Source organism: Macrotis lagotis, chromosome 1 (genome assembly GCF_037893015.1).
Source record: "Macrotis lagotis isolate mMagLag1 chromosome 1, bilby.v1.9.chrom.fasta, whole genome shotgun sequence".
Classification (NCBI taxonomy): domain Eukaryota; kingdom Metazoa; phylum Chordata; class Mammalia; order Peramelemorphia; family Peramelidae; genus Macrotis; species Macrotis lagotis.
The window spans coordinates 161,405,424-161,430,754 of NC_133658.1; the positions used below are offsets into that span (position 1 = coordinate 161,405,424).

Sequence of the window (25,331 nt, forward strand, 5' to 3'; positions counted from 1 at the left end):
CCATCAAGCTAAAGTTGCTGAAGGCCACATGCCAGTAGTAGAGGGCATTAAGTTTAGTAATAGAGCAAAACCACTGGATCAAAGAAAACACAACCTAAGGAAACAGTTATCAAAGATAGTTTGAGAAAACTACAATTTTTTATCAGGAGTCAATGAGAATCAAGGAAATTTAATTCATGGTAAGCAATGCCCCATATACTTTTCCATTTTTCCCTCATTATATTATAATAAGTATCTATGTCTTATAAAGCATTTTATTATTTTTTAAAAATCTAATTTGATCCTAAGAGCCATGAGAGATATCTCATCCTTATTTTGGGGGTGAGGAAATTGGGGAAGGGAGGTGTAATTTGTCCAAGGACACAAAGCTATTATAAAAGGTGGGATGTAAACCTGCATCTCTTTCTTACCTCAAAGTTTAGTTAGGGCCTTCTCTACTACAGAGCATTGACTAATCCTAACCAGTAAACCTTTTGTCAATCTTCTTCATCAAAGCTACTAAAGTGTGTAATGTAATTTATTTTACTTTAGTTTTTGTAATATCACCACGTAGCACTGTGCTAGTAGGACAGGGTACCAGCCCTGGAGTCAGGAAGACCTGAGTCTCAGATACTTACTAGTTGTATGACCCTGGGAAAGTCCTTTAATTCTAAAACCTCCCAAAAATGAAGATTGTAGGAGCTTAATTGATTGAATTAAAATAACTCTGAATAAAGATTAATAAAGATAAAGATTTCTTTATTTTTAGAAATATTTATCAACTTCATTGAGATGTTATATAGACTAACCCAACTTGTGGTAATTCTAAGATATCTCACCAAGAGAGAGACAGTGGTCCCAAATAAGCTCCAAATAGAGTCATGTCTCCAAGAACAACCTGCTGAAGGAATTCCATCTTTCATACAAAGTTAGTTTTCTTTATTTTTAACAATAATCCATCATATTTTACAGAGCCTGGTAAGCTCTGTAAAACCTAAGTTAATATTTCTAAAGCTTAATTAATCAACTCTGGATTGTTTTTCCAGGAGTAAATACGCTATAAAATTCAAATGAAAATAGCTCTGAGTAGATTTCTTCATGGTCCACAAGGTACATGTCATGCTGGATCTCAATTTTAGGCCAATGCCCTTGGAGTCTCTCCTCACTGAAATATATTCCTCTTTCCCACCTATCCAAAACCAAATTCTTCAGCTTCTAAGCACCCTTCTCCATGAAACCTTTTTCTCTGAAATCTCATGGTACTTTTTGTCCAGATAATTTATATCTTGAGATTTGATTAAAAACTATCTTGTATTGTTAATTATTTTTCATGTGTAAGTTTCTGTAATTCTGACAGGACTTTTTTTAATCCCTGAAGGAAGTAACTGTATTTTACTTATTTTGTATTCTCTTCAAAGCAGAGTAGGGTCAGGAAAAAAAAGTAGATATTCAATAAGTACTTTCTCAATGAATGTCTTGTTAATTTCTTCCAGGTTTTTTGTCTAGATGTTTTATCTATCTAATGTCAGAGAGAGAAAAAAAAAAACAACTTTCAGTTCCACAGATTAAATAGGTCAAAATAAACTTAATTTTAGGAAAACAGAACTTTTTTTGTTCTCCTATGAATCTCTGAAAAGATCTAGACCTACAAAAATCATACTTCACCCTATGTCAAAAGACTCCATTCTACTAGTGAAGAAAAACTAAGCACAACTATTCAAAATTAAAGTAACAAGATTAGATATTTGTTAATTAGAAAATAATCATTGAACTAAAAAGACAATCTTTGACACAAAAGATCAAAAACATGAGGCAAAAAATTAAGATCCCTTCATTTCTTAGAAAGTCAACTAAAACTAAGTAGGTAAGTAGTTATTAGATGACATTGATGGAAGAAATATAACTTCAATTTGGAATTTGGTGTAGCAAGGGAAAAAAAAGAATTGAATTTGGAATGTGAATCCCATATCTATTACTGTGATCTTAGAAAAGTCAAGTTTCCTAACTTGTAAAATGAGGTAGCTGGGCTAAATGATTATCTAAAATCTCTTCTAGCCTAGATACAATGAGCCTAAAAATACAAATCTATTTTTCCCAAGTTACCATCTCTTTGATATGACCCACACTCCGAAGGAAAATTACTGTTAAGCCACTGGTAATGAACTACAAGAGAGAATAGCCACAAAATGAATTAAATGAGAACTGAAGAGGCTTGAGAAATTGGGAACAAAGGAAGAAGAAGCCATTGAAGCTATGTTCTTTTAAACTATCACAATCAAGAAACAGTCACTACCCCACTGAGAACTGAAAAGCGGAAGAAATTGTACTTACGGTTATACAGAGTGATGATGTGTAAGCAGTTCATCAGTTGTCGCTTGTATTCATGGATTCTCTTCACATGCACATCAAACATGGAGGAGGGATTTATTTTCACCTTGTATTCCTGCTCCAGGAAGGCAGAAAACTTCAATTTGTTTTCCTAGGAAGAGAAAACAGAAGAAAGCATTTGGCTTTTTTTTTTGTTTGTTTTCCTTATTGTTAGGTAAATAATATAATTCTGTCTAAGGATAGCTTTGAGAATCTAAGTATATACCAACTATCCAACTATTCCTATTTCCTAGAGAAGAGCATTTCTGATTTGGCTTAGACACAGCATCTTTTCCCATTTTGCTAGAAATCCAAAGGGAATGGAAAAATTTATAGACAGTCAAAGTAGTGTAGGGGAAGGTGGAACACATTATGGCTGAAGGATCAAAGCTGAGATGAAAAGATTAAACCAAAAAGCAAGTGGCAGAAAGAGGTGCCAAAATAAAAATGAACCATTTGATGCAGGAGTGTGAGTTGAAGAGAATGAAAAGAGTTAAGAGAAAGACGAAACAACAATGACTATTTTAAAACAGAAATTATCACTAGCATTATGTTAAGTTAAACATTTAGGAAAGAGAAATCACCATTTATAAATCAATGAGGTAAAGAATTCTGTTGTGATTTACTGCAATGAAGCTATATAGACATTTAGTCTTTGGTTTGAAAAGCTTCGAATTACATAAATTCAATTTTTTTATTAGCATTGCCAAAGGTCACACTGTCAGCAAGTTTTTAAGATAAAACTTGGCTAAACCTAGAGACTGTTAAGATATGTTTTTCAACCACAAAAAAAACATAGTCTAAACTATTCCTCTGCCAGTAGTTTTCCATAGTTTGGAAAAGGGGTAAAGTATTAATTAAAAATAAGACAATAAATTTCTCAGCAAAGAACTGTTTTTTTGCAAGTGTTACATACCAAACTTGATCAATCTGTATCCAATAGTTGCTTAATTTTTTTTAACTGAATTAAACTGTTACCATAGACCACATGGCATAATCCAATCATTGAGTTTCAAATGCTTAATGAAATGATTTCATAACTTATATATATATTAAAAATATTCTGGAATTAGTTAGGAAAAAGTAATTGGGAGTCAGAGAATAATTTAAAGTGAGAAAATGCCAGGAAAACTTTATGCACACTCTTATTACCTGTTTCACTTTGGCCACATCCCTGATGAATGCTTCATCATTAACCAATGACAAAAGCTTCTTTAACTGACTTAAATCAGTGAGAAAATCTTCCCCAATTTTCTAGAGAAATGCAAAAAATATTAGTTGCTAAAAGTGGTTGTGCCTCATAATCAATTTGGTATTCTTATTAATGCTGTTGAAATGATTGCTTTTATTGGTATATTCCCTTATTTTCATATTCCTTAAGAGTTCAATACAAGTTACTTAACTTGCTGATGAAGCAGGTGCTTCCACCTGCACTTTATAATAAATAATGGCTAATTAAAGCTGAACTTTTCTCCCACATTTTAACAAAAGGCCTTACATTATCATGTACTCAATACTACATACTTTGGGGTAAGTCATCATGTCAACTACTAGTACAAATAAACTGTCTAATTCAAAGAAGAGAGAGAGAGTTCTTTTCAATTCCAGCGAAAAAGTCCCTGATTCCTCCTCAGTTCAAAAAATCACCAATGTCTAATCTTGCCATGTCCTAAACTGTCCTTTCTTCTACCAACCTGTGAGTCTTAAGGGTATCTAATTTAAAATCAACTCTGGTCCTCACCTCCACAATGATCTCTGCCAGACCTGGATTGCACAACAGTAGCCACCGTCTGGGAGTAATACCATTCGTCTTGTTTTGGAATTTCTCTGGTTCTAGTTCATAAAAATCTTTAAAACTAAAATTTAAAAAATAAGAAAAGGTCATGGAGTGGCTTTGTATGGAACAGGATAAGCAAACCTCTTAAGACCCTTTTGGCTTATAAAAATGTTTACCAGAATTCTGAACATACATAAAATACCTAAGATAAAATTTCTAAAATAATCCCCTTCCATCAGCAGACCACTTCATTATGTATGTGCTTAAGACTAAACAAATATGGGAGATAAGTAAGGTAGGAAGGGTGAAGGAAAGATTTGACTATACATACTTAAGGTTTATTTTGCACTTTATTCTTATTGTATGTACCAGCAGAATATTGGATTCTCTATCTTAATTCAAAAATTATTATGGCAGCATTATTCTGTTCTCTAGATTAGCCCTCCAAATCCTCCAAGCCCTCCTACTCACTAGAGGAATATAAACTTCTGGGGACAAAGACGTATTTTCTTTGTATACCTAGCAGGATGCCTTGCATATAATAGTCATTAATAGATATTGAGCTGAGGTAAATATTGTTTTCAGGTCAGAAAAAGAAAAATGGAAAGGCTATGGATTATGTCACTGTGGCAAAGTGCAAAATATTTGGCACTAGAAGAACCTGTGTTCAAGCCTTAACTCAACTTACTAGAAAAGTCATTTTCTTTCTATTAGTCTCAGTTTCCTCATTAATAAATTTAGAGTTAATATATATTATTTCTAATGACCTATGGTCTACATGAGAAAGACAAGAAGTCTTTTACTTATCAATACTCTAAGACAGTGAAACTAATTGAGGATTTCTATTATTTGTGGATCAAAGTCTAATGCTAACTACTGCCTTGGCAGTGGCCTCCCTTCTCCACAATCTCAACAGAAACAAAGGAGGGTAAGAGGAAAGGGTTGAAAGAATCCCTGCCTGATTAGATGATTTCTTTTAGTTTAAGGGTGGGGAGGTAAACTTAAGTTACTGGTTAATGGAACACTTAGACCACTGTACCAAAGGAACCTTAATGGAGAAATATAAGAACTTTCATTGACATTTAACCCTCAAAGAAATGAAACTTTAGGTCAAAACTTCAACTTTGGATCTTCCTGGTCTGTCTGTTCCCCTTAATAGAAGACAGCTATGCAAGAGGCCATATTTACCCCTTTGAACTAATTATGTGTTTCATTATGTTAACTGGCTTTTATGTAAAATATATGGTATTCTTGGTGACAAGAGTGTGGCACAGAAGTGGATTAAGTCCTTTAGACTACAAAGGTATGTGTCTGAATGTAAGTCTTAAGTATATTCAGTGACTCTCTAGGTACTTACACAGAATTCTTCACAATTTCTGAGTGAATTCTTGCTACTCCATTGACAGCATGGGACCCAATCACACAAAGGTGGGCCATGTTAATCCTCTTACAGTCTCCCTCTTCAATCACAGACATCCTCCTCAGCCGATCCACATCACCAGGAAACATAGCAGCTACATTCTGTCACCAAGGGGCAGAAAAATATTAGTGGCTTCCCTCTCTGAACCCAGAGGTAATAAAGATGACTAAATATTCCCTTTGCCAAACACAAAGAAAGGATTTTCTGCTTCTCTCCCCAAATCACAGAGCATAGTGGTATAAAAATGGTAGCAAATGTTCCCAAGTGTCTTACTAGGGTTGCCCATATCACACCAACTTGCTCTAAATGCCTACTAATTCTGTTTTCATCATTTCCTGACACTAAGAAAAAAAGACTTGAGACTAAAATTTTAATGTATCTACATTTTGCTTTTTCATTAACTATGAATACTATAAAGTACAGTGGTTAAAATACTGGATTTTGAGTCAAGAAATCTTGATTTCAAATCTCCCTTTCGAATTTACTAGCTATGTGACCTTAGACAAACCATTTAATCTCTACGTGTCTGAAGCAACTCTAAGACTTCTCTACTAAGTTACTGACAGGTTATAATGTGTGTAGGTAGAGGAAGCTCCCCCCCCTACAAGTTCCCTCACTGTCCTTCACACATCCTTCAGGAATTAAGTAATATATATGCAAGACAGAAACCTGCTTGCCAGTACAAGGAATGACTCAGTACTAAACCAGGTAAGTACAAATCCAGTGTTCAACAAGTATGGGATTCCTTCCCTGATTCCAACAAAATAAAGAAATGAAAATTGGTGCACAACATATTTTTTTTTTATTTCAGGCAATGGGGTTAAGTGATTTGCCCAAGGTCACACAGTTAGGCAATTATTAAGTGTCTGAGGACGGATATTTACTCAGGTACTCCTGACTCCAGGGCAGGTGCTCTATCCACTGCATCACCTAACTGCCCCCTTAGCATACAACTTTCTACACTTGATCTTAGCCAACAAGAAGCAATAGCATACAACTTTCTAACCAGAGATCTTACTTTAATATTATGGCAGCCATTTCAGAATTCTGCTGGTAAGTATGGACCCAAATCAGGAGGTCTGATTGCAGATTGCTAATTAACTAATTTTACTTAACAGTAATAGAGCATCTTTCCTAAATATACTCAGGTGACTAAAATAACAATAGTCTTTCAAGTCATCTCTCAGAGTTCACTTAAAGGAGAATAAGTGGAAGTTAATTCCCTACCAAGACTAAATCATATTATATTTTCCTTTCCCCACCCTCCGAGTTTGAGGGGTGGCCTCTTTCTTACATCCAAGTGCTTCTGATTAACAGCATAAATAATCTCCAGGTGTCTTGGCAGTAACTTCTCAAACATTGAGACTGGCCATCGCTCCAGGGCCTCAGGCAGGACAGTGTGGTTGGTATAGGCACATGTCTTTTTTGTAATCTCCCAGGCCTAGATATAGATTAGAAGACTTAAGTTAAATACAATTTTTTTAAATGTCACTTCTCTCCCTTCAGTAGGCTAAGACAAATTAAAACTCAGGAGGTAGAATGGAGACACAGACCCAATCTCAAAAGTACAGAAAAACTACCATTGTTTCAGACCCACACTCAGCTTATCCTGGACAACACTGCCCTCTCCTGCAGGTTAAAGAGCATAACAAGACCACACACTAAAATTGGCACTGTGATTACAAGACTTCAAGCCAATTCAGAGAGAACACCTGCAAATGTAGGACATTTATGGCTGAGATGAGTGCTTTTAGTAGTCTGTAAATAAAGTCTATGGAAAAGCAACAAGAGCTACCTACTATTTCATAGAATCATTCTGTGAGGGGCAAAAAAGGCTGACTTTTTAGAAACATAGTGCTAAATTAGTCTAAGCCATAGGCCTCAGTTTCCATTTCTCAAGAATCAGGTGAGTGTGAGAACCTGGTTCTCCAGCTAGCAAAATCATGTCACATCCTAATCATACAAGGTGTAAATAAAGACAGACTCTCCTGGGAAAGCTTAGGTACATTTCCCTTTTCTTTCGACCATCAAGTTTGATCAATTGTTGTAAGGGTCAGCAGAAAAGAGGACAGGGAATGGGTTGTGGTTTTTGTGGGGGGTTTTTTTAACCCTGCTTCAGCTTCTGTAATTTGGCTTTTCCTGCTCTCTCTCTCACACACACAGAGAGTTAGGAACTGCCCCGCTTCTTGCAAGAATCGAAATAAATTTTAACTCTTTGCTGCCACTTTGAGAGGACTCTGAGTAGTCATTTTTGGTTAGGGTCTCAATACCCCGCATAATTCAGATAGTAACTGAAAAATTCATTTAGAAATATTAGTATTTGGATAAGTTAAAGTACTTGTATTATACTTTCAGGACCCCAAAATCACCAGCCTTCCTTCCCCAGCCCAATAGTGCCTTTTACTCGTACCTTATCCCAATCCACCTTTTCAACATCCACTAGGATTCTCATGAGTTCTGGAATAGAGAGTGCTGGGTGGGTGTCATTGAGCTGAATGGCAACCTGAAATTGAAATTGATAATTTTGGACTATATTCTTATCTTTCCTCTATAGTTCACCACAAGGGCAATGGGAGGCATTGACAAGAACTTCTACAATAACAAATGAAACCCCCAAAGTTGACAGGGAGCCCAGGAAAGAGGAAATAATTCAACATGACATCTTTGACACTAATCTGCTACTTTTGTCAGGAATGTGAGTTGAGAAATAAGGAGAAAAGAGAAGTTTTTCCTCCTGGCAACAATATCACTGTTTGGAGTTAGGATGCAATACCGTAAGTTAGAGCTAGAAGGGATCACCACCGAGGTAATGGAGACCAACTTCCTCATTTTACAGATGAGAAAAATCAGGAAGGAAAAGCTCAGAAAGGTCAAGTGGGTCATCGCAAGTTAAACAAGTGATAAGTGTAAGAACTGAGATTCGTATCTAGATCTTCTTGACTCCAAATCCAAAACTTGTTCCATTGTGTCATGAACCTGTCTACCCACCCATTTAAGTACACAGAAGAATAGCATATTTTGTTGTTTACTTGCTTTTTATTCATGTCCAATTCTTTTTGTTCCATTCACGTCCAAAACCCTTTTGGGGTTTTCTTGGCAGAGATCCTGGAGTGGTTTGTCATTTCCTTCTCAATCTCATTTTACAGATGAGGAAACTGAGACAAACAGGATTAAGTGAGTTCTCACACAGTTAGCTAGATGTCTGAGACTGGATTTCAACTCAAGAAGATGAACTCAAGATCCTAATCCTGCTCACTGCACCACCTAACTGTCCTATACACAATAGTGGATGCTGACAAGCTTCCTGTGAGGCCAATTCATCATCACTGTTGATATTGGTGAATGATTATCATTGAGAGGATTAATGAACATTTTCTACTCTTGTTCTTATAACATCTCATTACCTGACTGAATATTTAAGTAATTTCCACTTAAGATATAATTTCTTTTCCATTTAGTTCATAACAGTTGTTAAATATTTATTGCATTGTATTGAGAACACCTTTTTCCTTTCCTTTTTTTTAAGTTTTCAACCTTCATTTTTGTAAGATTTTGAATTCCAGATTTTTCCCTCCATCCTTTCCCTTTCCCCTCCCCAAGACTATTAGTCAAGTTGTGAAAGAAGAAACAGAACAAAATGGGAAAAATCATGAGAAAGAAAAAAATTTTTAAGTGAAAGTAGCATGCTTTGATCTGCATTCGGACTCCATAGTTCTTTCTCTGGGTGTGGATGGTATTTTCCATCACAAGATTTTTGAAATTGTCTATGATCACTGTATTATTGAGAAGAGTTAAGTCTATCAATGGTTGATCATCATACAATGTTGCTGTTACTGTGGACGATGTTCTCTTGGTTTCCATTTCACTCAGCATCAGCTCATGTAAGACATAATTCTTTTTTAAAAAAAAAAAGCAATAATCACATAATTTTCCCAACCAAGCAGAAAAAAAGGCCAAGAAAAATTTTCCTCCTTAACCTCAGCTTCAAGGGTATTGACATAGTACTGCCAGTAAAGTAAAAAAGTGGTCAGAAGGTTTTAGACAAAGAAGTAAGTTTCTGCATTTGTCCAAGCACTCAATAACGGACAATGAAATCATCACTGTGGTGTGAACAGTCAATCTGAAGAACTGGGCCAATAAATACATTACAATGTGCAAAGAACAAAGTTAAAAAAAAAAAATTCTGGCAGGATTACAAAGAAGAATTAAGGAGCAAGCCTACCTTGTCTGGGAAAGTTTCAAAACAGGTTCTCACTGGATCCCTGCAACCAAACTTGGAAGATTTGAAGCGGCGAATGATATCTTGAAGAGTGGCAGCCACAACAAAGTATTCTTGCTTCAATCGCAACTCCTTTCCTTCAAAAAACTTTATAGAAAGAAGTCTATCTGTGACATGGGCTCTGCTGAAGAGGCTGAAGCAAGTGAAGTGACCACACTAGAACATTTTGGCCAAACCCTGGGGGAGCCATGGGTCAGATGAAAGTCTGGCAATCACAAGGCTGATAGGGATCATCATGGTAACAATAGCTATCTGTATAACACTCAAAAGTTTCCAAAGTATGTGACATATTTCATTTGAGTCAAACAACTCTGTGAGGTTAATATTACCTCAAGTATTATTAGTCTAATTTTATGAATGAGGAACTTGCAAAGTTACAAGAATTGCTCAGGATGGCACTAGTGTCAGAGATAGGATTTGAACAAAGGACTCCTGATTCTATCCATTCTTCCAATGTTTGCAAAGTGGGAAATTAGCCCAAGAAGGCTGTAGCCTGAGGTCAAAGTCTATGTGATCAACTAATGGCAGGGGGTAGGATAGATGGACTATCATTTTCCTTAAAATATCTAAGCTTGCAGCCTGTCTCTACATCTACCCTTATCTCCAAACTTCTCTTCACTCTCTCCAGCTCCTCTGCTGTGTAAGCTCTCAGTGTCCTCCTTGTGAGTCAGGTACAAATCTTTCACGACCCCTCTAAACCTCAGTTTCTGTATCAATAAAATGGCAATTTAACACAAGTTTCAATAGCATCTATCTCACCAAGTTGTGATGATTAAATGAGATAGTATACATAAAGCACTTTGCAAAGTGCTATATAAATGCTAGCTGTTCTTATTATCTTCCCTTACTCCAGCCCTTTTCCAAATTTCTCCATAAATGTCAAGGATACTACCATCCTTCCAGTTCCCTCACATTCACAAACTCAACATTACCCCAAACCCCTCATTCTTATTCACCTCAAACTTCTAATAGGTGCCAAACCTAATCCTGTCTGTCTCCACCTCTTGTATTTGTCTTCTTTTTGTTCATAAAACCATCAGCCTAATTCAGGCCTCTTTATCCCTCATCTGAAATCCTCCAAGGTCTCCTACTTTGTGTCTATGTCCCAAGGCTCTCTCCCATTCCAATTTAACTTCAACAGAACAATCAATCTGATTTTCCTACCATACAAGTATAGCTGACCATATGTTACTTACCTATTCAATACAATCCAGTGGTCTCCCAGGGAACTTAAGAGCAAATACAATTTTATCTTTATCCTCTCCTTTCTGAATTTTGATTTTTGTTTTATAATATACATAATAACTAATGTAGTGGTATGTGCATATAGTTAAAAATAAGCAAATATATATGTATGTATGTATGTATGTATGTATGTATTAAAAAATTTCACTGATAAAAGCATACAATCAAAAACATATGGAGACTATCATGCTATCCCTGAGGATTTTAAAAACCTTCAAGTCTGGGAGGTGTCTCTTCTCTAAGCCTAATAGAGGTTCAAAAACCCACTCCAAACCCAAATGGCTTCAAAACTCTTCTGTGACTGTTATTCTTTTTTTATCTGATATGAAAGAGTAAGGTTAGAATTTGGAACAAACTTGCCAAATTTTTTGGTCAATCAAAGCCTCTACAAGAAATTCAGTATTTGCTATGTTTTCCTTTCACATCTGTAAATGAAAATAGAGCTATCAAGTATTTAATATAATAACAATGAGTACTCTTAAAAAATTCAACCACCACAATAAATACTCTAAACAAAGAACCAACTACTCTAAATAATTATACTAACAATCAAACAATAACATTCAATCTTTAAAATACTATTTCAAAAGATGATGATACTATGGGGTAAGGGAAGCTTCAAATCACTGTTCTCTTCCTACCAAAAGTAGAACTTACATAGTAATAGGAAACTTATACACATCAGTGAAGCTGGGGACAACTTACTTAATAAATATAAGTAGTGGAGGTCAATTATTTTAGGAACTTGCTCGAAGGTCATAAATGGGTCAACACTAGGACTCAGAGCATGGGTTAAGAGCCAAGTTAGTTTAATGCTTAGTTTGATGCTTTCCAAAAGCCTCAAAAAAAGAGGCCCAACTAAGCTAAAGAAATGAAAGTATATGACAACTTGAGCTGGGAGAGGGAGAAGTTAGAATTTGGGAGAAAACTTTAAAATACTTAATATTACTAGCCCAAGTAAAGAGTCCCAAAAGGCACAGAAAGGCAATATTGGCAACAATAACTTAAATTATAAGAAAAAGTCCACTTGAATGCATGTCTTAGTTGTATTAATGTACGACTGACACCAATGAAAATTATTACTACAAACTCAAGGTCTATTGATCATTAAAGATTTCAAGATTGCATTTTTATTTCTATTCACTTCGAAGATGTGTAAATGCTACCACCTTGATTCATCATAGACCTCTGATTTCAACAGTATCACTTCCACTGACATAGATTATAATCTATTTAAAGTTTATAGATTCAGTATTACCTGAGGGATCAGAAATACTAAGTGTTTTGCACAATGACCCAGAGCTAGTTTATATGACCCCAGGCCTTCCTGATTTCAATTCCAGTTTTCTATCTACAATGCAATGCTTTTTTCTATAATGGTAATTTAAATTAATGTATATGTAATGCCTCTAATATTTTTTTAATGCTAATAACAGTAAAGGAAATAGCTACTCACATTATCATTTGGATACAAGACCCTGGAGATATTTTCAGCCAGATTTCTATCCAAAACAGCTTCGATATAATCTCCCACATTAACTAGAGAAAAAGAAAACTCATGAGCCTATGTGTCAATTTTCCATAAATACTAACAGGGCTTTATCGAATTATTTTATCTACTAACCTGTATGTTCTTACAACAGTCTAAGTCAAAGAATCATTTCTGAATAGTGTGCCATTCCAACTAAAAATTGATTCTTTTCCCTTCATCTCAGCTCCATCTTTAAAACAGGAAAGACTATCTAGATCTTCATGTAAAATTCTTGAAGGCAAGAGATCAAGATTAATTATCAATGATGAGCTCAAGCTAATCCTGATGACCAAGATTTGCCTAGTTCTGTAAATCTTGTGTTCAGCAGACCAAAAAAGAAAGTGAACCAGGAAAAACTATGCTTCATTTGAAATGAAATGATTTCTGAAGTACAAATGAATTCTCTCTCTAAATCAGAACACAACAGGGTTAATTCCCAACCTTTTCAGTTACATAGTGCTGGAAAAAGAGGATTCTGGAATTCAAAATAAAGTCTACCTATTAAGTAACAAGTTTACAGAGAAGAAAATGATAAACATCTGGTCTGATTCAAAAGATTTTGTGGTAATTAAGAGTTAAATGGGTGACTATTTGGAATGACCCAAATATAACTAGACCTGATTAGTATAGTGAAATCCCTGGTAAGGAATGCCCTTTCCATAAGGAGAGGTTAAGTGACTTGCCTCAGATCACACAGCCAGCATGTGTGAGAGGTAGTATTTGAACCCAAGTCTTTCCTGGCTCCAAGGCCAGCTCTCCAGACACTAAAGTTGAACCAGGTTTAAAATCAAAGAAGCATGATAGTCTAAATAAATAAATAGCAAAAAGTGTCATAGAAACAGAGAATTTCAGACTTGAAAAGGATGATAGGGATCATACTTCAAAAAGAATCTTTACTCTAAAATATCTAATATTTTGAATGAAGACTTCCAATAAGGGGAACCTCAATACCCCCCAGGACTTGCTAACTTTTGGCAAGAACTTCTAGAAAGAAGTTTCATACATAAAAGGCTAAATTTATTTATTTGCTTAGTTCTGCCCTCTGAGTTCAAATCAAAATATCTTGTTTTTCTATATGAGAGCCTCTAAATACATAAATATGGCTATCATTTCCACTTCCTCATCAAGTTTTTCTGCTCCAAGTATCTGCAATTCTTTCAACTAGTCCCTCTTTGTCATGGCCTCAAGGCCCTTCAAAACCATGGCTGCCCTTCTCCAGATGTTCTCCAGAATCCTAATGTACTTCCAATACTTAAAACTAGCTATAGTCTAACTGGGGAAGAAGATATGCTATGCATTTTTTTATTGTAGCCTTACATTACATATTACATTAGCTTTGAGCTCTTCTAGATCTTTTTTTTAAATGAACTACTATTCTGTCCTATATTTTTTTTTCTTCTTTTAGTTTTTACAAGACAATGGGGTTAAGTAACTTGCTCAAGGCCACACAGCTAGGTAATTATTAAGTGTCTGAGTCAAGTTCTCCTAACTCCAAGGCTAATGCTCTATCCACTGCACCACCTAACTGTCCCCTATCCTATCCTATATTTGCAAAATGTATTTTTTGAGTCCAAATGTAAATGTAAAAGTTATTTAAATATCATATTCATAAAACTTTAGTTGATAAAACAGACAAAAACCCCTCAATTTCTTTTATATACTTAAGCTAAATACCCCAATTTATCAGGACAGTGGTCTAACTCTTGCTAATATTCTTTTCTACTATCATCAATAACTAATATCCATTCCAAATAAACAGTTCCTACAGATTATGCCTTGTGCACAGTTTATGAATGTTAAAATTGTTTCCAATCATCCTGTGTATATTTTAAAGCAATAAAAGAATTTTAGGAACAAAATAAAACAGCAAAAAGGTGCCCAGTTATTGCTTATATGTAGGTCAAGAGGAGAAGAGACAGTAATTATTAGTGAAATATGAACACAATGATATGATGCTCACATTCCTGAAGGTTGAAATCATTGGGTGCCTTAGCAGACCATAGTCTCATCGTGTTAACAGTGTTATTTTTGTATCCCGGCACTGGAGTATCATAAGGCATTGCAAGCACCACCTGTAAAACAGACATCATTCCTTGTCTTTTATTTTATCAAGTTCAAGAAGCAAGATCATCAAAAAATATATATACTTCATTAATGCCTTTTTCTAATACTGATGCTCTGGAAAGTTAGTTTTTTTTTTAATTTAATGAAGATGGAAAGCAACAAGAAAACACCCCCCCAAAATGATTGTTTTGCTTTTGGAGACAAACATGCATTACCTACCAATAATCTGGCCTAAAGGAGAGTGAGCATGTGAGGTTAAAAGACTCCCTGGACTCATCAGGTGTCTAATGTTGAAGTAAATTCCAGCTGTAACATGTTATCATTCAGCTCTCCAGCTCCAGTTTCAGCTGGTTTCAAAGTCTTTGGATCTTTAGTATATAAACTACGAAGAATAAAGCTCTAAGCAAGTGGACAGATACATTCCAGGCACTGTTACATTACAAGCTCCAGAGTTGTGGCTGCTGACTATCTAATCATAGAAATGTTTTTTTCTTATTAAGAAGAAAAGATGACTAAATCTGAAATCACACTATGACAGTCTTCCACAACTGCCCTTTTCTCAATCTATGAGGAACTTGTTCCCTTAAGATCTCAGAAACCTGATGCAAGAACAACATCAAGTTCTTTAATAAACCAAGAGCTGAATGACTGGCTAATCAGATCCTCTACAAGACCTCACAGCCATTATAAATAATTTTATAAAATTAGTAGAGATATCCTTCTCTTGACAGAGAGGACTGCGTGAATAGATCACCTCTAATCGAAGATGCAGTCACTGTGTAGTTGTGTCAAAAAGTTGCCTTTTCCCTCTGTAAATTATTTCCTATTTATTATGAATAGAGTATATAGAGAGCTTTACTAGACTGTAAGCTCCTAGCGGGCAGGGGCTGCCTTTTGGCTCTTTTTGGTGTCTCCAGTGTCTAGAACATGGTAGGTACTGAATAAACTTGATTGATGTGGAACTCAACTTCTTTTGTAAGGATTCTTTGGAGAAGATTCTCAGAAAGAATTGTGATAGGTAAATAAATATACATATAGACATTAAAAATAAAACTAACTTTTAAAAAAACTTCCAGTAAGATCAGTCAAAATTTCTGAAAACCTCCAAGGATGTAAATGAATACAAGTAATAGTTGAGGAAACTGCATCACTGTGAGGTCAAACTGCTGACACACAATCATTTATGACAAAAATAACAAGGATATAGATTTACAACCTGGGAAGTCTACAGGCTCCAGAGGCCTGGGGAGGTAAGCAAGCCTTTAACCCTGCTTCCAAGCTCTCTTGACTGTATGGCTGTATATCACAGCAGTGCTTCTCCATCACAAAGATAAGACAGATATGGATTAGAATCTAACAACCACGGAGCCCCAAAGGTATACATTGATCTCTTAATTTGTATTCTGTGTGGATGTCTCAGTACCTAATCTAATTTTCAACTTTCCCCCAAAGAATGAAATAAATAGATAGGTGCTCTGGCATGAAGTGGAGGCTACAGGACAGGAGAGAAATTTAAGACTGCTGACAAGCGAGTCCATCATCACTGGCCCTGGGCAAGTGGGTTGCTGCACTGGAACACTGACATTGACATTGCTTTATTTCCTTTCCACCTTTTTTTTTTTGGCAAGGCAATGGGGTTAAGTGGCTTGCCCAAGGCCACACAGCTAGATAATTATTAAGTGACTGAGGCCAGATTTGAACTCAGGTACTACTGACTCCAGGGCCGGTGCTCTATCCGCTGCACCACCTAGCTGCCCCATACTTTCCACCTTTCTACCACAAACTAAGATGAACCCTCCATCTCTGTCAAAATACCATTTTCTCCATAAACTCCAGCACTAAACAAGATAATAAACATAACTGCTGTTTTATCACTAATAAACTCCTATATAACTATTCTGAGGTTTCCCTTGCATATTGAAGGATTGGCTTTATTTCTGCCAAGCATTTTCTAAGTCAAAAAAAAAAGTCCAAGTTATAAGAAAAAGAACATGCTCTATCTGGCCTTTGGTGCTTGGAGTTAAGCCCTAAGTAGCTGCTGCAAGTCTCATAGAGACACTGTGTCATAGTACAATAAAGCTGCACAACCACATCTTTAGACCTGGTTCATTTTGTTCTGACCCTACTTTTCTCCTTCCAGTTGTAATACCTGAGTATCCAACCACTTCACACCATCTGCAGTATGTTCCACTCGGCCATAGAAATGCACAGGAAGCATGTATTCAGGACGAGCCTTTTCCCAAGGGTTGCCGTAACGCAGCCAATCATCAGCTTCTTCAACCTAAAACAAAACAAAGCAAAAAAAATAATCATCAATCATTTAGCTCCTCTAGGACCTGAATCATCTTTATTGTGTACTTTGTACTATAACTAAGGCATTGATATAAACCAAAAAAATTGAGACATCCTGGTGAAGCTGCTTGAAATTGTATAGTAACAACTGTTTTTAAGTTGACCTTCTGTGGATTCTTGAAAAATTGAAATATTTTTATTTCCTGTGTGGAATTCTGTGTTATCTACTCAATGTACCAGATGGATCCCAAGATAAGCGCATGGATGAATTCATTAGTTCTTCAAAGCAAGTACCTCCCTCCAACAATTAATCCATGATAAAAGTCTCCTAAAACTTAACAATAAATGAAACTGGCAAGGAAGAATTTAATATGGAATAATATATCAAGTGAGAGTATATAGTACTGTTTTTAGGAGAAAGTGAGTAGAAAACCGAGCAATTTAAAGTCAACTATATTTTTAGACAAAGAACCATTCTCATTTCTCTAAGTATGACACAAGTGGTAGTTAAGACCCAATGATATGTTACTGGGAAGAAGGTGACATGTGATGATTGTCAGAAAAACAGAAGGAAAGGATAAAACTTTTGCTCTCTCATAAGTATTAGTTCTTCTCCTTCCATTCTTCAGGTATTACAGCTTGCTGAGTTACTCTCATTCATGTCTCTCCCTGTACCCTCTCTCTCTCTCTCTCTTGTTTTACTCATGCTATATATTAGGTAATTGAATTAAGAAAAATGTAATTTGACATATTGCAAATGCATGGTGACTGAGTGTGGTGGTTGATAGTAAGAGGGTCACAAGAGTCAAGAGAAATCTAGAAATGTACATTTATTTTATTAATTGGAAAGGACTTTATAATGTAATGCTAACATGCTCTAATAAAAGAGAAGCAAAAGTGTCTCTTCAGAAACTTAATATCTTGAAAGGGAATGAGAGATTTAAAAATAAAAAAAGAAACATGAAGGTCCTGAAATGCTTTGTTCTGAGGGTTTTAAGGGGAGTAAAAAGGGGAGGATAAGAAAATATTAGGGGGAGAAAGTAGAAAGAAGGGGAAGGAACTTTCTAATAATGGGGTACATCAGAAAAAGAGTATACAAACATGGAGGGAGGTTAAGTGTACCCACACATATACACAGAATAGGAGGTGAAAATACATCAAACTCAATGGAAAAGCAAGCAAGAATGGGAGGAAGTAGGCATACGATCAAGTAAGAGGGTGATCCCAGAGGGGGAAATTGAAAAACAAACCTGATTCTGAAAAGAGAATGGTAGAGAAGAGTAGAAAGGGGGGGTCTTTAAGAAAAGAATTAAAATCTGAGGGTAGGGTTCATCAGTTGGAGACTGACTGAACAAATTGAGATATATGAATGTAATAGTATATTACTGTCATAAGAAATAACAAAAATGCTTTCAGAGAATCCTTGGTAGTATTAAATGACTTATTTGAGTGAAGAAGCAAACCTTGAAGAATTTATATAAGAACAACAGAATTTTAAATAAAAGCAACTTTTGAGTCTTAAGAATTCTGACAATGACCAGAGAAGATACATGTTGCAGCATGTTACCTTCCACCTAACAGAGAGGTGAGGGTTCAAGGTGTGGAAGGAGACATATCTGTATTCCAGGACTGGGTGTGTGTGTGTGTGTGTGTGTGTGTGTGTGTATCACACCATCTAGCTGTCCCTTCTTTAAATGAATGTGGTCAGATCCTTCCCTTACAGTCAGGGATACAAGGATATTTATAAGAATTGATGCAGAACAAATAAAGAAGACTCAATAGAACAATGTTATTTAATCTCAATTCAGCCCACTCAGAAGCAAGCCAGTCGTTTTACTTTTCTATAACTGATCCTCTATCACCCCATATCAGATGTTCCAAACCTTCTGTTTCCTTCACAAGTTTTGCTTATCACCATCCTCCTCCATCTTCTCAGCTTGAGGACACCAATTCTTACTGAGGTCATTCCCAAATTCCTTCTCCATTACTCTACATTTCAAACCTTTTTGATATCATCTCATATTCTCTCTACTTCTACTTCAAAGTCTAACAAAAAGAAGGCCTTGCTCCTTGGTCCTCCTGTAGCTTCCCACATTGTGCCTACAATCATCCCCTCCTCCTCAAATCTTCATTATCTCCCTTTCTGCTGACTCATACAATGTTGCATATAAACAAGCCTAGGTCCCTGAAAAAAAAAAAAACCAAAACCTCACTTCAGTCAGTATTCCCTTAATATATCAGCAAAAACCTTTCTTCCCTTTCAGTCAAACTCCTAGGAAAGATTAGCTAAACACATTCCAAGGCTCCACCTATCTCCTCCACTTTCTTTTAACCTCCTGCAGTTTCCAAGAAACTGTTCTCTTCAGTTACCTGAGCTTTTTTCTTTTTTAAAAAAATTACTATATGACCTTTACTATGTTTGTTCATATATAAAATATATAATAAAATTACTGTATAAATAAATCATATATTATATAATTATATAAAAATTACATATATATATATATAATTTTCATATAATTAATTATATAAAAAAGAGCAGAAAACCTATTTGTCAACTATACATGAGTTTTTCCTGAAATTCCTTCAGCTCTCTTCTATGTATTTTGTTTTTGTGGTTTCTTTATATTACCTCCCTTCATTCAAGCCCACCCACCAAAAAAAAAATGCCCTCATGTCACAAATCAGCAAAATCAAGGAAAACAGATTTACACATTCACCACATCTGAAAATTTATATTTCTTTCTGAATCTCTGACCTATTGAATTGAGAAATATGATTCACCATCAGTCCCATATAATCACTGATTACATCAAACATAGATCTAAAGTCTTTCAGAGTTGTTTCTCTTCCTAACATTTTAGTTACTATATAAATTGTTTTGGTTCTTATAATCTCACTCTGCATCAATTTATACAAACTCTCCAAAATTTCTCTGACTCTGTACCCTTTTATTATTTCTTACAATGTAATAATATCTCATAGCACCCATATCCTATAACTATATATTCCCCAAATGGAAGTGCCTATTTTGTTTACAATTCTTTGCTACCAAAAAAAATGCTGCTAATATTTGTGCACATCCGAGTCTTTTTCCTCTTTCTCTGATCTCTTTGGGGTACAAATCTAGCAGTGAAATCACTGGGTAAGAAGAAAGGTATGTTCAGTTTAGTGACTCCTGGAGTCTATTTCAATTGATTTCTAAAATGGTTGGATCAACAGAAAAGCCCATAGTTTTCTCTAACAATTATAATCTCTTTTTGTCATCTATGAGAAAAGCTGAATATCATAGCCATAAATTTTATACTTCTCTTATTAGTGATTTAAAACATTGTTCTATGGAGACATGGCTTTTGCTCAATATTTTATATACATATATAATACATATTTAATATGTGTGTGCATGTATGATTAGAAATCAGACATATTTATCAGAGACATCTGACTGACTTTTTCCCTAGTTTACTTCTGAAGTCTTTCAAAATCTAATATAAATTTGTAGAAACCTTTTTCAATTTTGTACATTCAATTTAACTTTTTTTATTTCTTTGTCTCCTGTTGGGTCAAGATTTCTTCCCCTATCCATAGCTGTGCTATTCTAATATGTTTATAATATGACCTTATCTAAACCATGTATCCATCTGGAGTTTATGGTGGTATAGTCTTCCAATTATCTCAGCAGTTTTGATCAGTTAGTCTTTACACCTATTAAGATAGGGGTTCCTTAAGTTTTTCAAACATTATGTTATTATATTCAATTACTTCAGTGCCATGTGTAATTAATTTGTCCAAATGCTCAACTTCTACATTAATTAAGCAGTACCCAGGTAATTTTGACGATCATTGATTTGTAGTCCAGTGTGAGATTGGGTCCTGTTAAGGTCACTTCCTATTTTTTTTCCTCTCGATATTTTCCTTGAGGTTCTTGATCTTGTTGATGTCTAATTAATTTTGCTATAATTCTATCTAGCTCTATACAGCAAACCCCTCAAAGTTTGATTGGTATGTCCTGGAATCAATAAATTAAAAATAGCATTTGCTATATTAATAAAATAGCATTTTTATTGTATTAACGACGTTCAACCATAACCAATGAATATCTCTCCAATTTTTTACTTCAGTAGAGTATTTTGAAATGTATTCATATAATTTCTATACTTTGGAAAGTAGATGTCCAGATATTTTATACATCCTATAAATATATAGATATTTTGAAAGGGATATCTTTTTTTTGTTTTTAGTTCTTCCTACAGGGTTTTCTTAGTAATATACCAAAATACTAATAATTTGCATGGGTTTATTTGGTAAACTAACACTTCACTTGTCTTAATTAATTATAATGACTTCTTAGGGTTCTCTAAGTGAAATGATCATATAAAATAGAAAGTAATCATTTTTTCTTCTTTGTGCTTAGTTTTTCAATTTGAGCATATCTTAAAATACTATAAAATAATACTAGGTACAATGGCTATCCTTGCATTATCCTTGATTCTAATGAAAAGGTCTTTAGAGGCAGCTAGGTGGTTCAGTGGATAGAGCACCAATCTTGGCGTCAGGAGGACCCAAGTTCAAATCTGCCCTCAGACACTTAATAATTAATTACCTAGCTGTGTGACCTTGGGAAAAATCACTCAACCCTACTGCCTTGCAAAAACAAAAAAAAGGCCTAGTAAAAGCCTTTCTCTATTGCAAGTAATGCTAGTTCCTGGGTTTTGATATATATTTATCATAGATCAACAAAATTAAACAATGGTTCATTTATTCCTTTGTTATCATTACCTTAATATTAATAACATGTTTTAACATAAATCTTTTTTCAAAAGTCTATTTCTGCATCAATTGATAATAATCATGTCTTTTGATTATTTTTGTTAATAGTAAGATTATATATTGCCTAATATTAAGCTAACTCTGCATGCAAAGTATAAAACCAACTTACTTATAGTACATAATTTTAAAACTAAGTTGCTCTAGCTTCTTCACAGACATATTATTTAGAATTTGTATAATGATTCATTAAAACTATAGTCCCACAGCAGCTAGGTGGTGCAGTGGACAGAGCACCAGCCTTGGAGTCAGGAGTACCTGGGTTAAAATCCGACCTCAGACACTTAGTATTACCTAGCTGCCTGGCCCTGGGCAAGCCACTTAACCCCATTTGCCTTGCAAAACCTTAAAAAAAAAAAGAACTACATTCCTAACATTTTGACTCCTCATTTACTCATTAAGATTATATTTCCCATAGTTGACTTGAGTCTGTTCTTTTCCTTTCTTTACAATAATTTATGCAATATTTTAATTAGCTATTCTTTGAATGTTGAGAGAATTCATTAGTAAATGAGTCTAGAGGTTTGTTTGTTTATTTATTTTATATTCTGGGAGGTTCCTTTAGGGTTTTTCAATTTGTATTTCTAGGACTGGGTTATCAAAATTCTGTATTTTTTGTTCTGTTAAGCCAACATTTTTGTAAAATAATTCAACCACTTCATTTGATTACCAGTTTTGCCAGCCTTTAAATGTATACAAAAGTTTGATGTTTCCTTTATTTATTCTTTGTTTGTTGTAATTTTTCCTTTTTATTTGATATTGGCGATTTTTAAAACATCAGCTTAGCTAATAATTTTTCTATTATTTCTTTAAAGTACTTAGCTTTATTTCAATTATTTTATTTATTTTTGAAAATAATTGTTAGTTTTCTAGCAATCAATCTGTTTTGTCTACAACCCAGAAATTTTGGTATGTTGAAACATTATTGCCATTTTTCACTGCATTCACTATTGTGATTTGTTCATGACCCATTAATTCCTTAGGAAAATTGTCTATATTTAGGCTTGAATGTTTTCTTCAAGTGCTCTTTAATAATCAATATTTTCTCACAAGTGTTCAATACTTTTACTTTTCTGTATTTTTATGATACTCTTACATCTTGGCACATTTGGAACACAATCAATTTTTTTGTAAAAGTGTCATATACAGTTGAGAAATACACTTATTCTATTCTATTTTCATTCAGCTATCTCTAGAAATCTATCACATCTAACTTTTTTATCTTTTTATTTACCTTTTTGTTAGATTTGTCTGAATTTTTAAAGAGGCAAACTGATGGCCCCAATTGAGTTTTGCTATTTACTTCTCCCTATAATTTGATTAACTTGTCCTTTAAGTTTTGAGAAGCTATCATTTTATATATATATATATATATATATATATATATATATATATATATATATATATATATATATATATATATATATATATATATATAGTATCACTACCTGAGGTTCCCATAAATATAAATGTCATTTTCCTGCTAACTTTTAAAATACTTATTTTTGTTGTTGCCTTGTCTGAGATGATTCCTACTCTTCTTTTTCTGCATTTGTTTGAAACACAATAAACTTTGTTCCAGCTTTTCATTCTGTGTGAACCTTAAGGTATGTGTCAAAATTATATTAATTTGTATGTTTAACAATAAGCTAAAAATTAAAATCTGGTCATAAGGGTGACTCTAAATTTTCAAAGTAATACTTAGAAGCACTAAGAACTTAGAAAGGTTTTGAATACAAGTTTAGTGATGGACTTTAAGGGACCTGAGTTTAGAGAAAGCTGATATGCACAGATGATGCATCTTTTAGCTGTACCTACTCTCAAAAACATCTTTTAGCTGTACCTGTTCTCAACAACAATCTATATTAAAGTGAAGTCAATCACCTAAGATTTATTCATTTTAATTTATTAATTACTTATTATGTGAAAGCACTGAGCTAAGTTTGGCGGACAAAGCACTGGGGAGAAAGGAAGGTCAAAGATAATCCATGTTCTCAGTCTAAAGGAGTTGTACAGTTACTGCAATTTGTCAATGGAAGGGAAGCCCACGATGAGAAAACCATTTACAGAACAAGGATAAAGAAAGAGAAATAATCAGAGAAGCATGTTCCTGCTCTGTAGTTAAAGTATTAAGTGGATTCAGGATTAGAAAGACTCTAACACAAAGTTTAATTCTTTGGAATAGGAGAATAAGAATATCCAATGACACTCATGTACATGGAACATGGTGAAAGGACATGTTTTTCTTTATAATCATGGAAATGACAGTGAAGAGAAAATGGTCAGGAAGAGTATTACTGTAATACTATTACATAATCACAATCTATTTTTTCTTAACTGGTTAAAAATTTAGGGAGTATATCAGAAGAATAATTTCCTATCATAGCCACTAACTTATTTATTCATAACTTCAGTTCAGATTTCTAGTTGCTGATTACATTAGAAGACCTTTCCAGGCTCAGGTGAGATAATAATTGATAACCTATTTAAAAATATTCCTTGAAACTTTTTATCTAGGGTTTTTCAACTAGCTGTGCAGGTAAAAAATAGAGTAAATGCCTCAACCTGAATTAACAGTGATTCATTTGGGCCTCTAACTTCTCTAGAAGATAACTTTAGGCCAATTCAGACAGTTACAATAGGGTGTTAATATAATCAAATTCATAATTTTCATCTTTGGATATACCAATTTGCTTTACACAAAGAAAATTTGTCTTCAGATCGAAGCTTGCATCTTTAACTTCATAGTAAGTGAGTTCCAACATGTACAAAATTGGTAACAAAATTTCAGGAAGATAGTGGAAAACTATTCGGAGACAATGGTAGAAAATTAGAATCGTGCCGATATGAAAAGGATTTAATGCAATGCTGTCCACACTTAGGCATGACTGGCAGTGAAGTTTATGTAGTTGCTACAATTTCCTTGGACTCTTTTCCACCCTTACTTACCAGACTGGTATGCATCCCTGGTTTTTTTGTTTGTTTGTTTTTTTAGCTTTTAGAAAGGGATATTTTAAGGAAGTAAAGTATAGCATCACATAGCATTGTTTAGAATGAACAGTTGATACAAAACTTTCTCTTTCCTAATGTCTGTGTGACTCAGTTTTCCAACAATGCATAGAGAGAAATTAGACACAAACTTAGAGAGTATAAGTTCTTGGCTGCTGGAAGTCCTTTCCTTCTCATCTTTCTGAAACTTGAAGTTACAATTCTTTGGTGTACTTTTCAGTGTTTGTTCTCATTATTTTATTTAGATACTGCATCAGCTATTCAGGGAACACTGCTAAGACCAGAAAACCACTGAAAATATCCAAATCTTCATAAGATTCCCAACTTTATCAGATTCTTCTCTGACCAACTTAATATGGAGGAGACTGATACTGATTCCAGAGCTCTTATTTTGTATCACTATTAAATACTTTTCTCTTTAAAGATCCCTTACTTCTAGGTAACATCAATAATATGATTCATTCATAATCACTAACTAAACTGTCTGGTCTTCAACACAGGTACTGATAACAAAATGGAATGAACAATGGAAAAAAGTTTA

At 34.5% G+C, this 25,331-nt stretch overlaps 1 protein-coding gene across 1 annotated transcript in view; it reads right to left on the reverse strand.

The window, feature by feature from the left end:
• The window catches only part of PYGB (glycogen phosphorylase B), a 76,681-nt gene that overhangs the window by 22,371 nt on the left and 28,979 nt on the right, over positions 1 to 25,331 (reverse strand). The window contains exons 5-14 of the mRNA XM_074209296.1: positions 16,812 to 16,943; positions 14,559 to 14,670; positions 12,524 to 12,606; positions 9,766 to 9,909; positions 7,954 to 8,046; positions 6,838 to 6,984; positions 5,481 to 5,644; positions 4,088 to 4,202; positions 3,499 to 3,600; positions 2,311 to 2,458 (exon numbers count right to left, since the gene is read on the reverse strand). Coding sequence (XP_074065397.1) covers positions 2,311 to 2,458; positions 3,499 to 3,600; positions 4,088 to 4,202; positions 5,481 to 5,644; positions 6,838 to 6,984; positions 7,954 to 8,046; positions 9,766 to 9,909; positions 12,524 to 12,606; positions 14,559 to 14,670; positions 16,812 to 16,943 — 1,240 coding nt within the window. The remainder of the gene's footprint in view (positions 1 to 2,310; positions 2,459 to 3,498; positions 3,601 to 4,087; positions 4,203 to 5,480; positions 5,645 to 6,837; positions 6,985 to 7,953; positions 8,047 to 9,765; positions 9,910 to 12,523; positions 12,607 to 14,558; positions 14,671 to 16,811; positions 16,944 to 25,331) is intronic.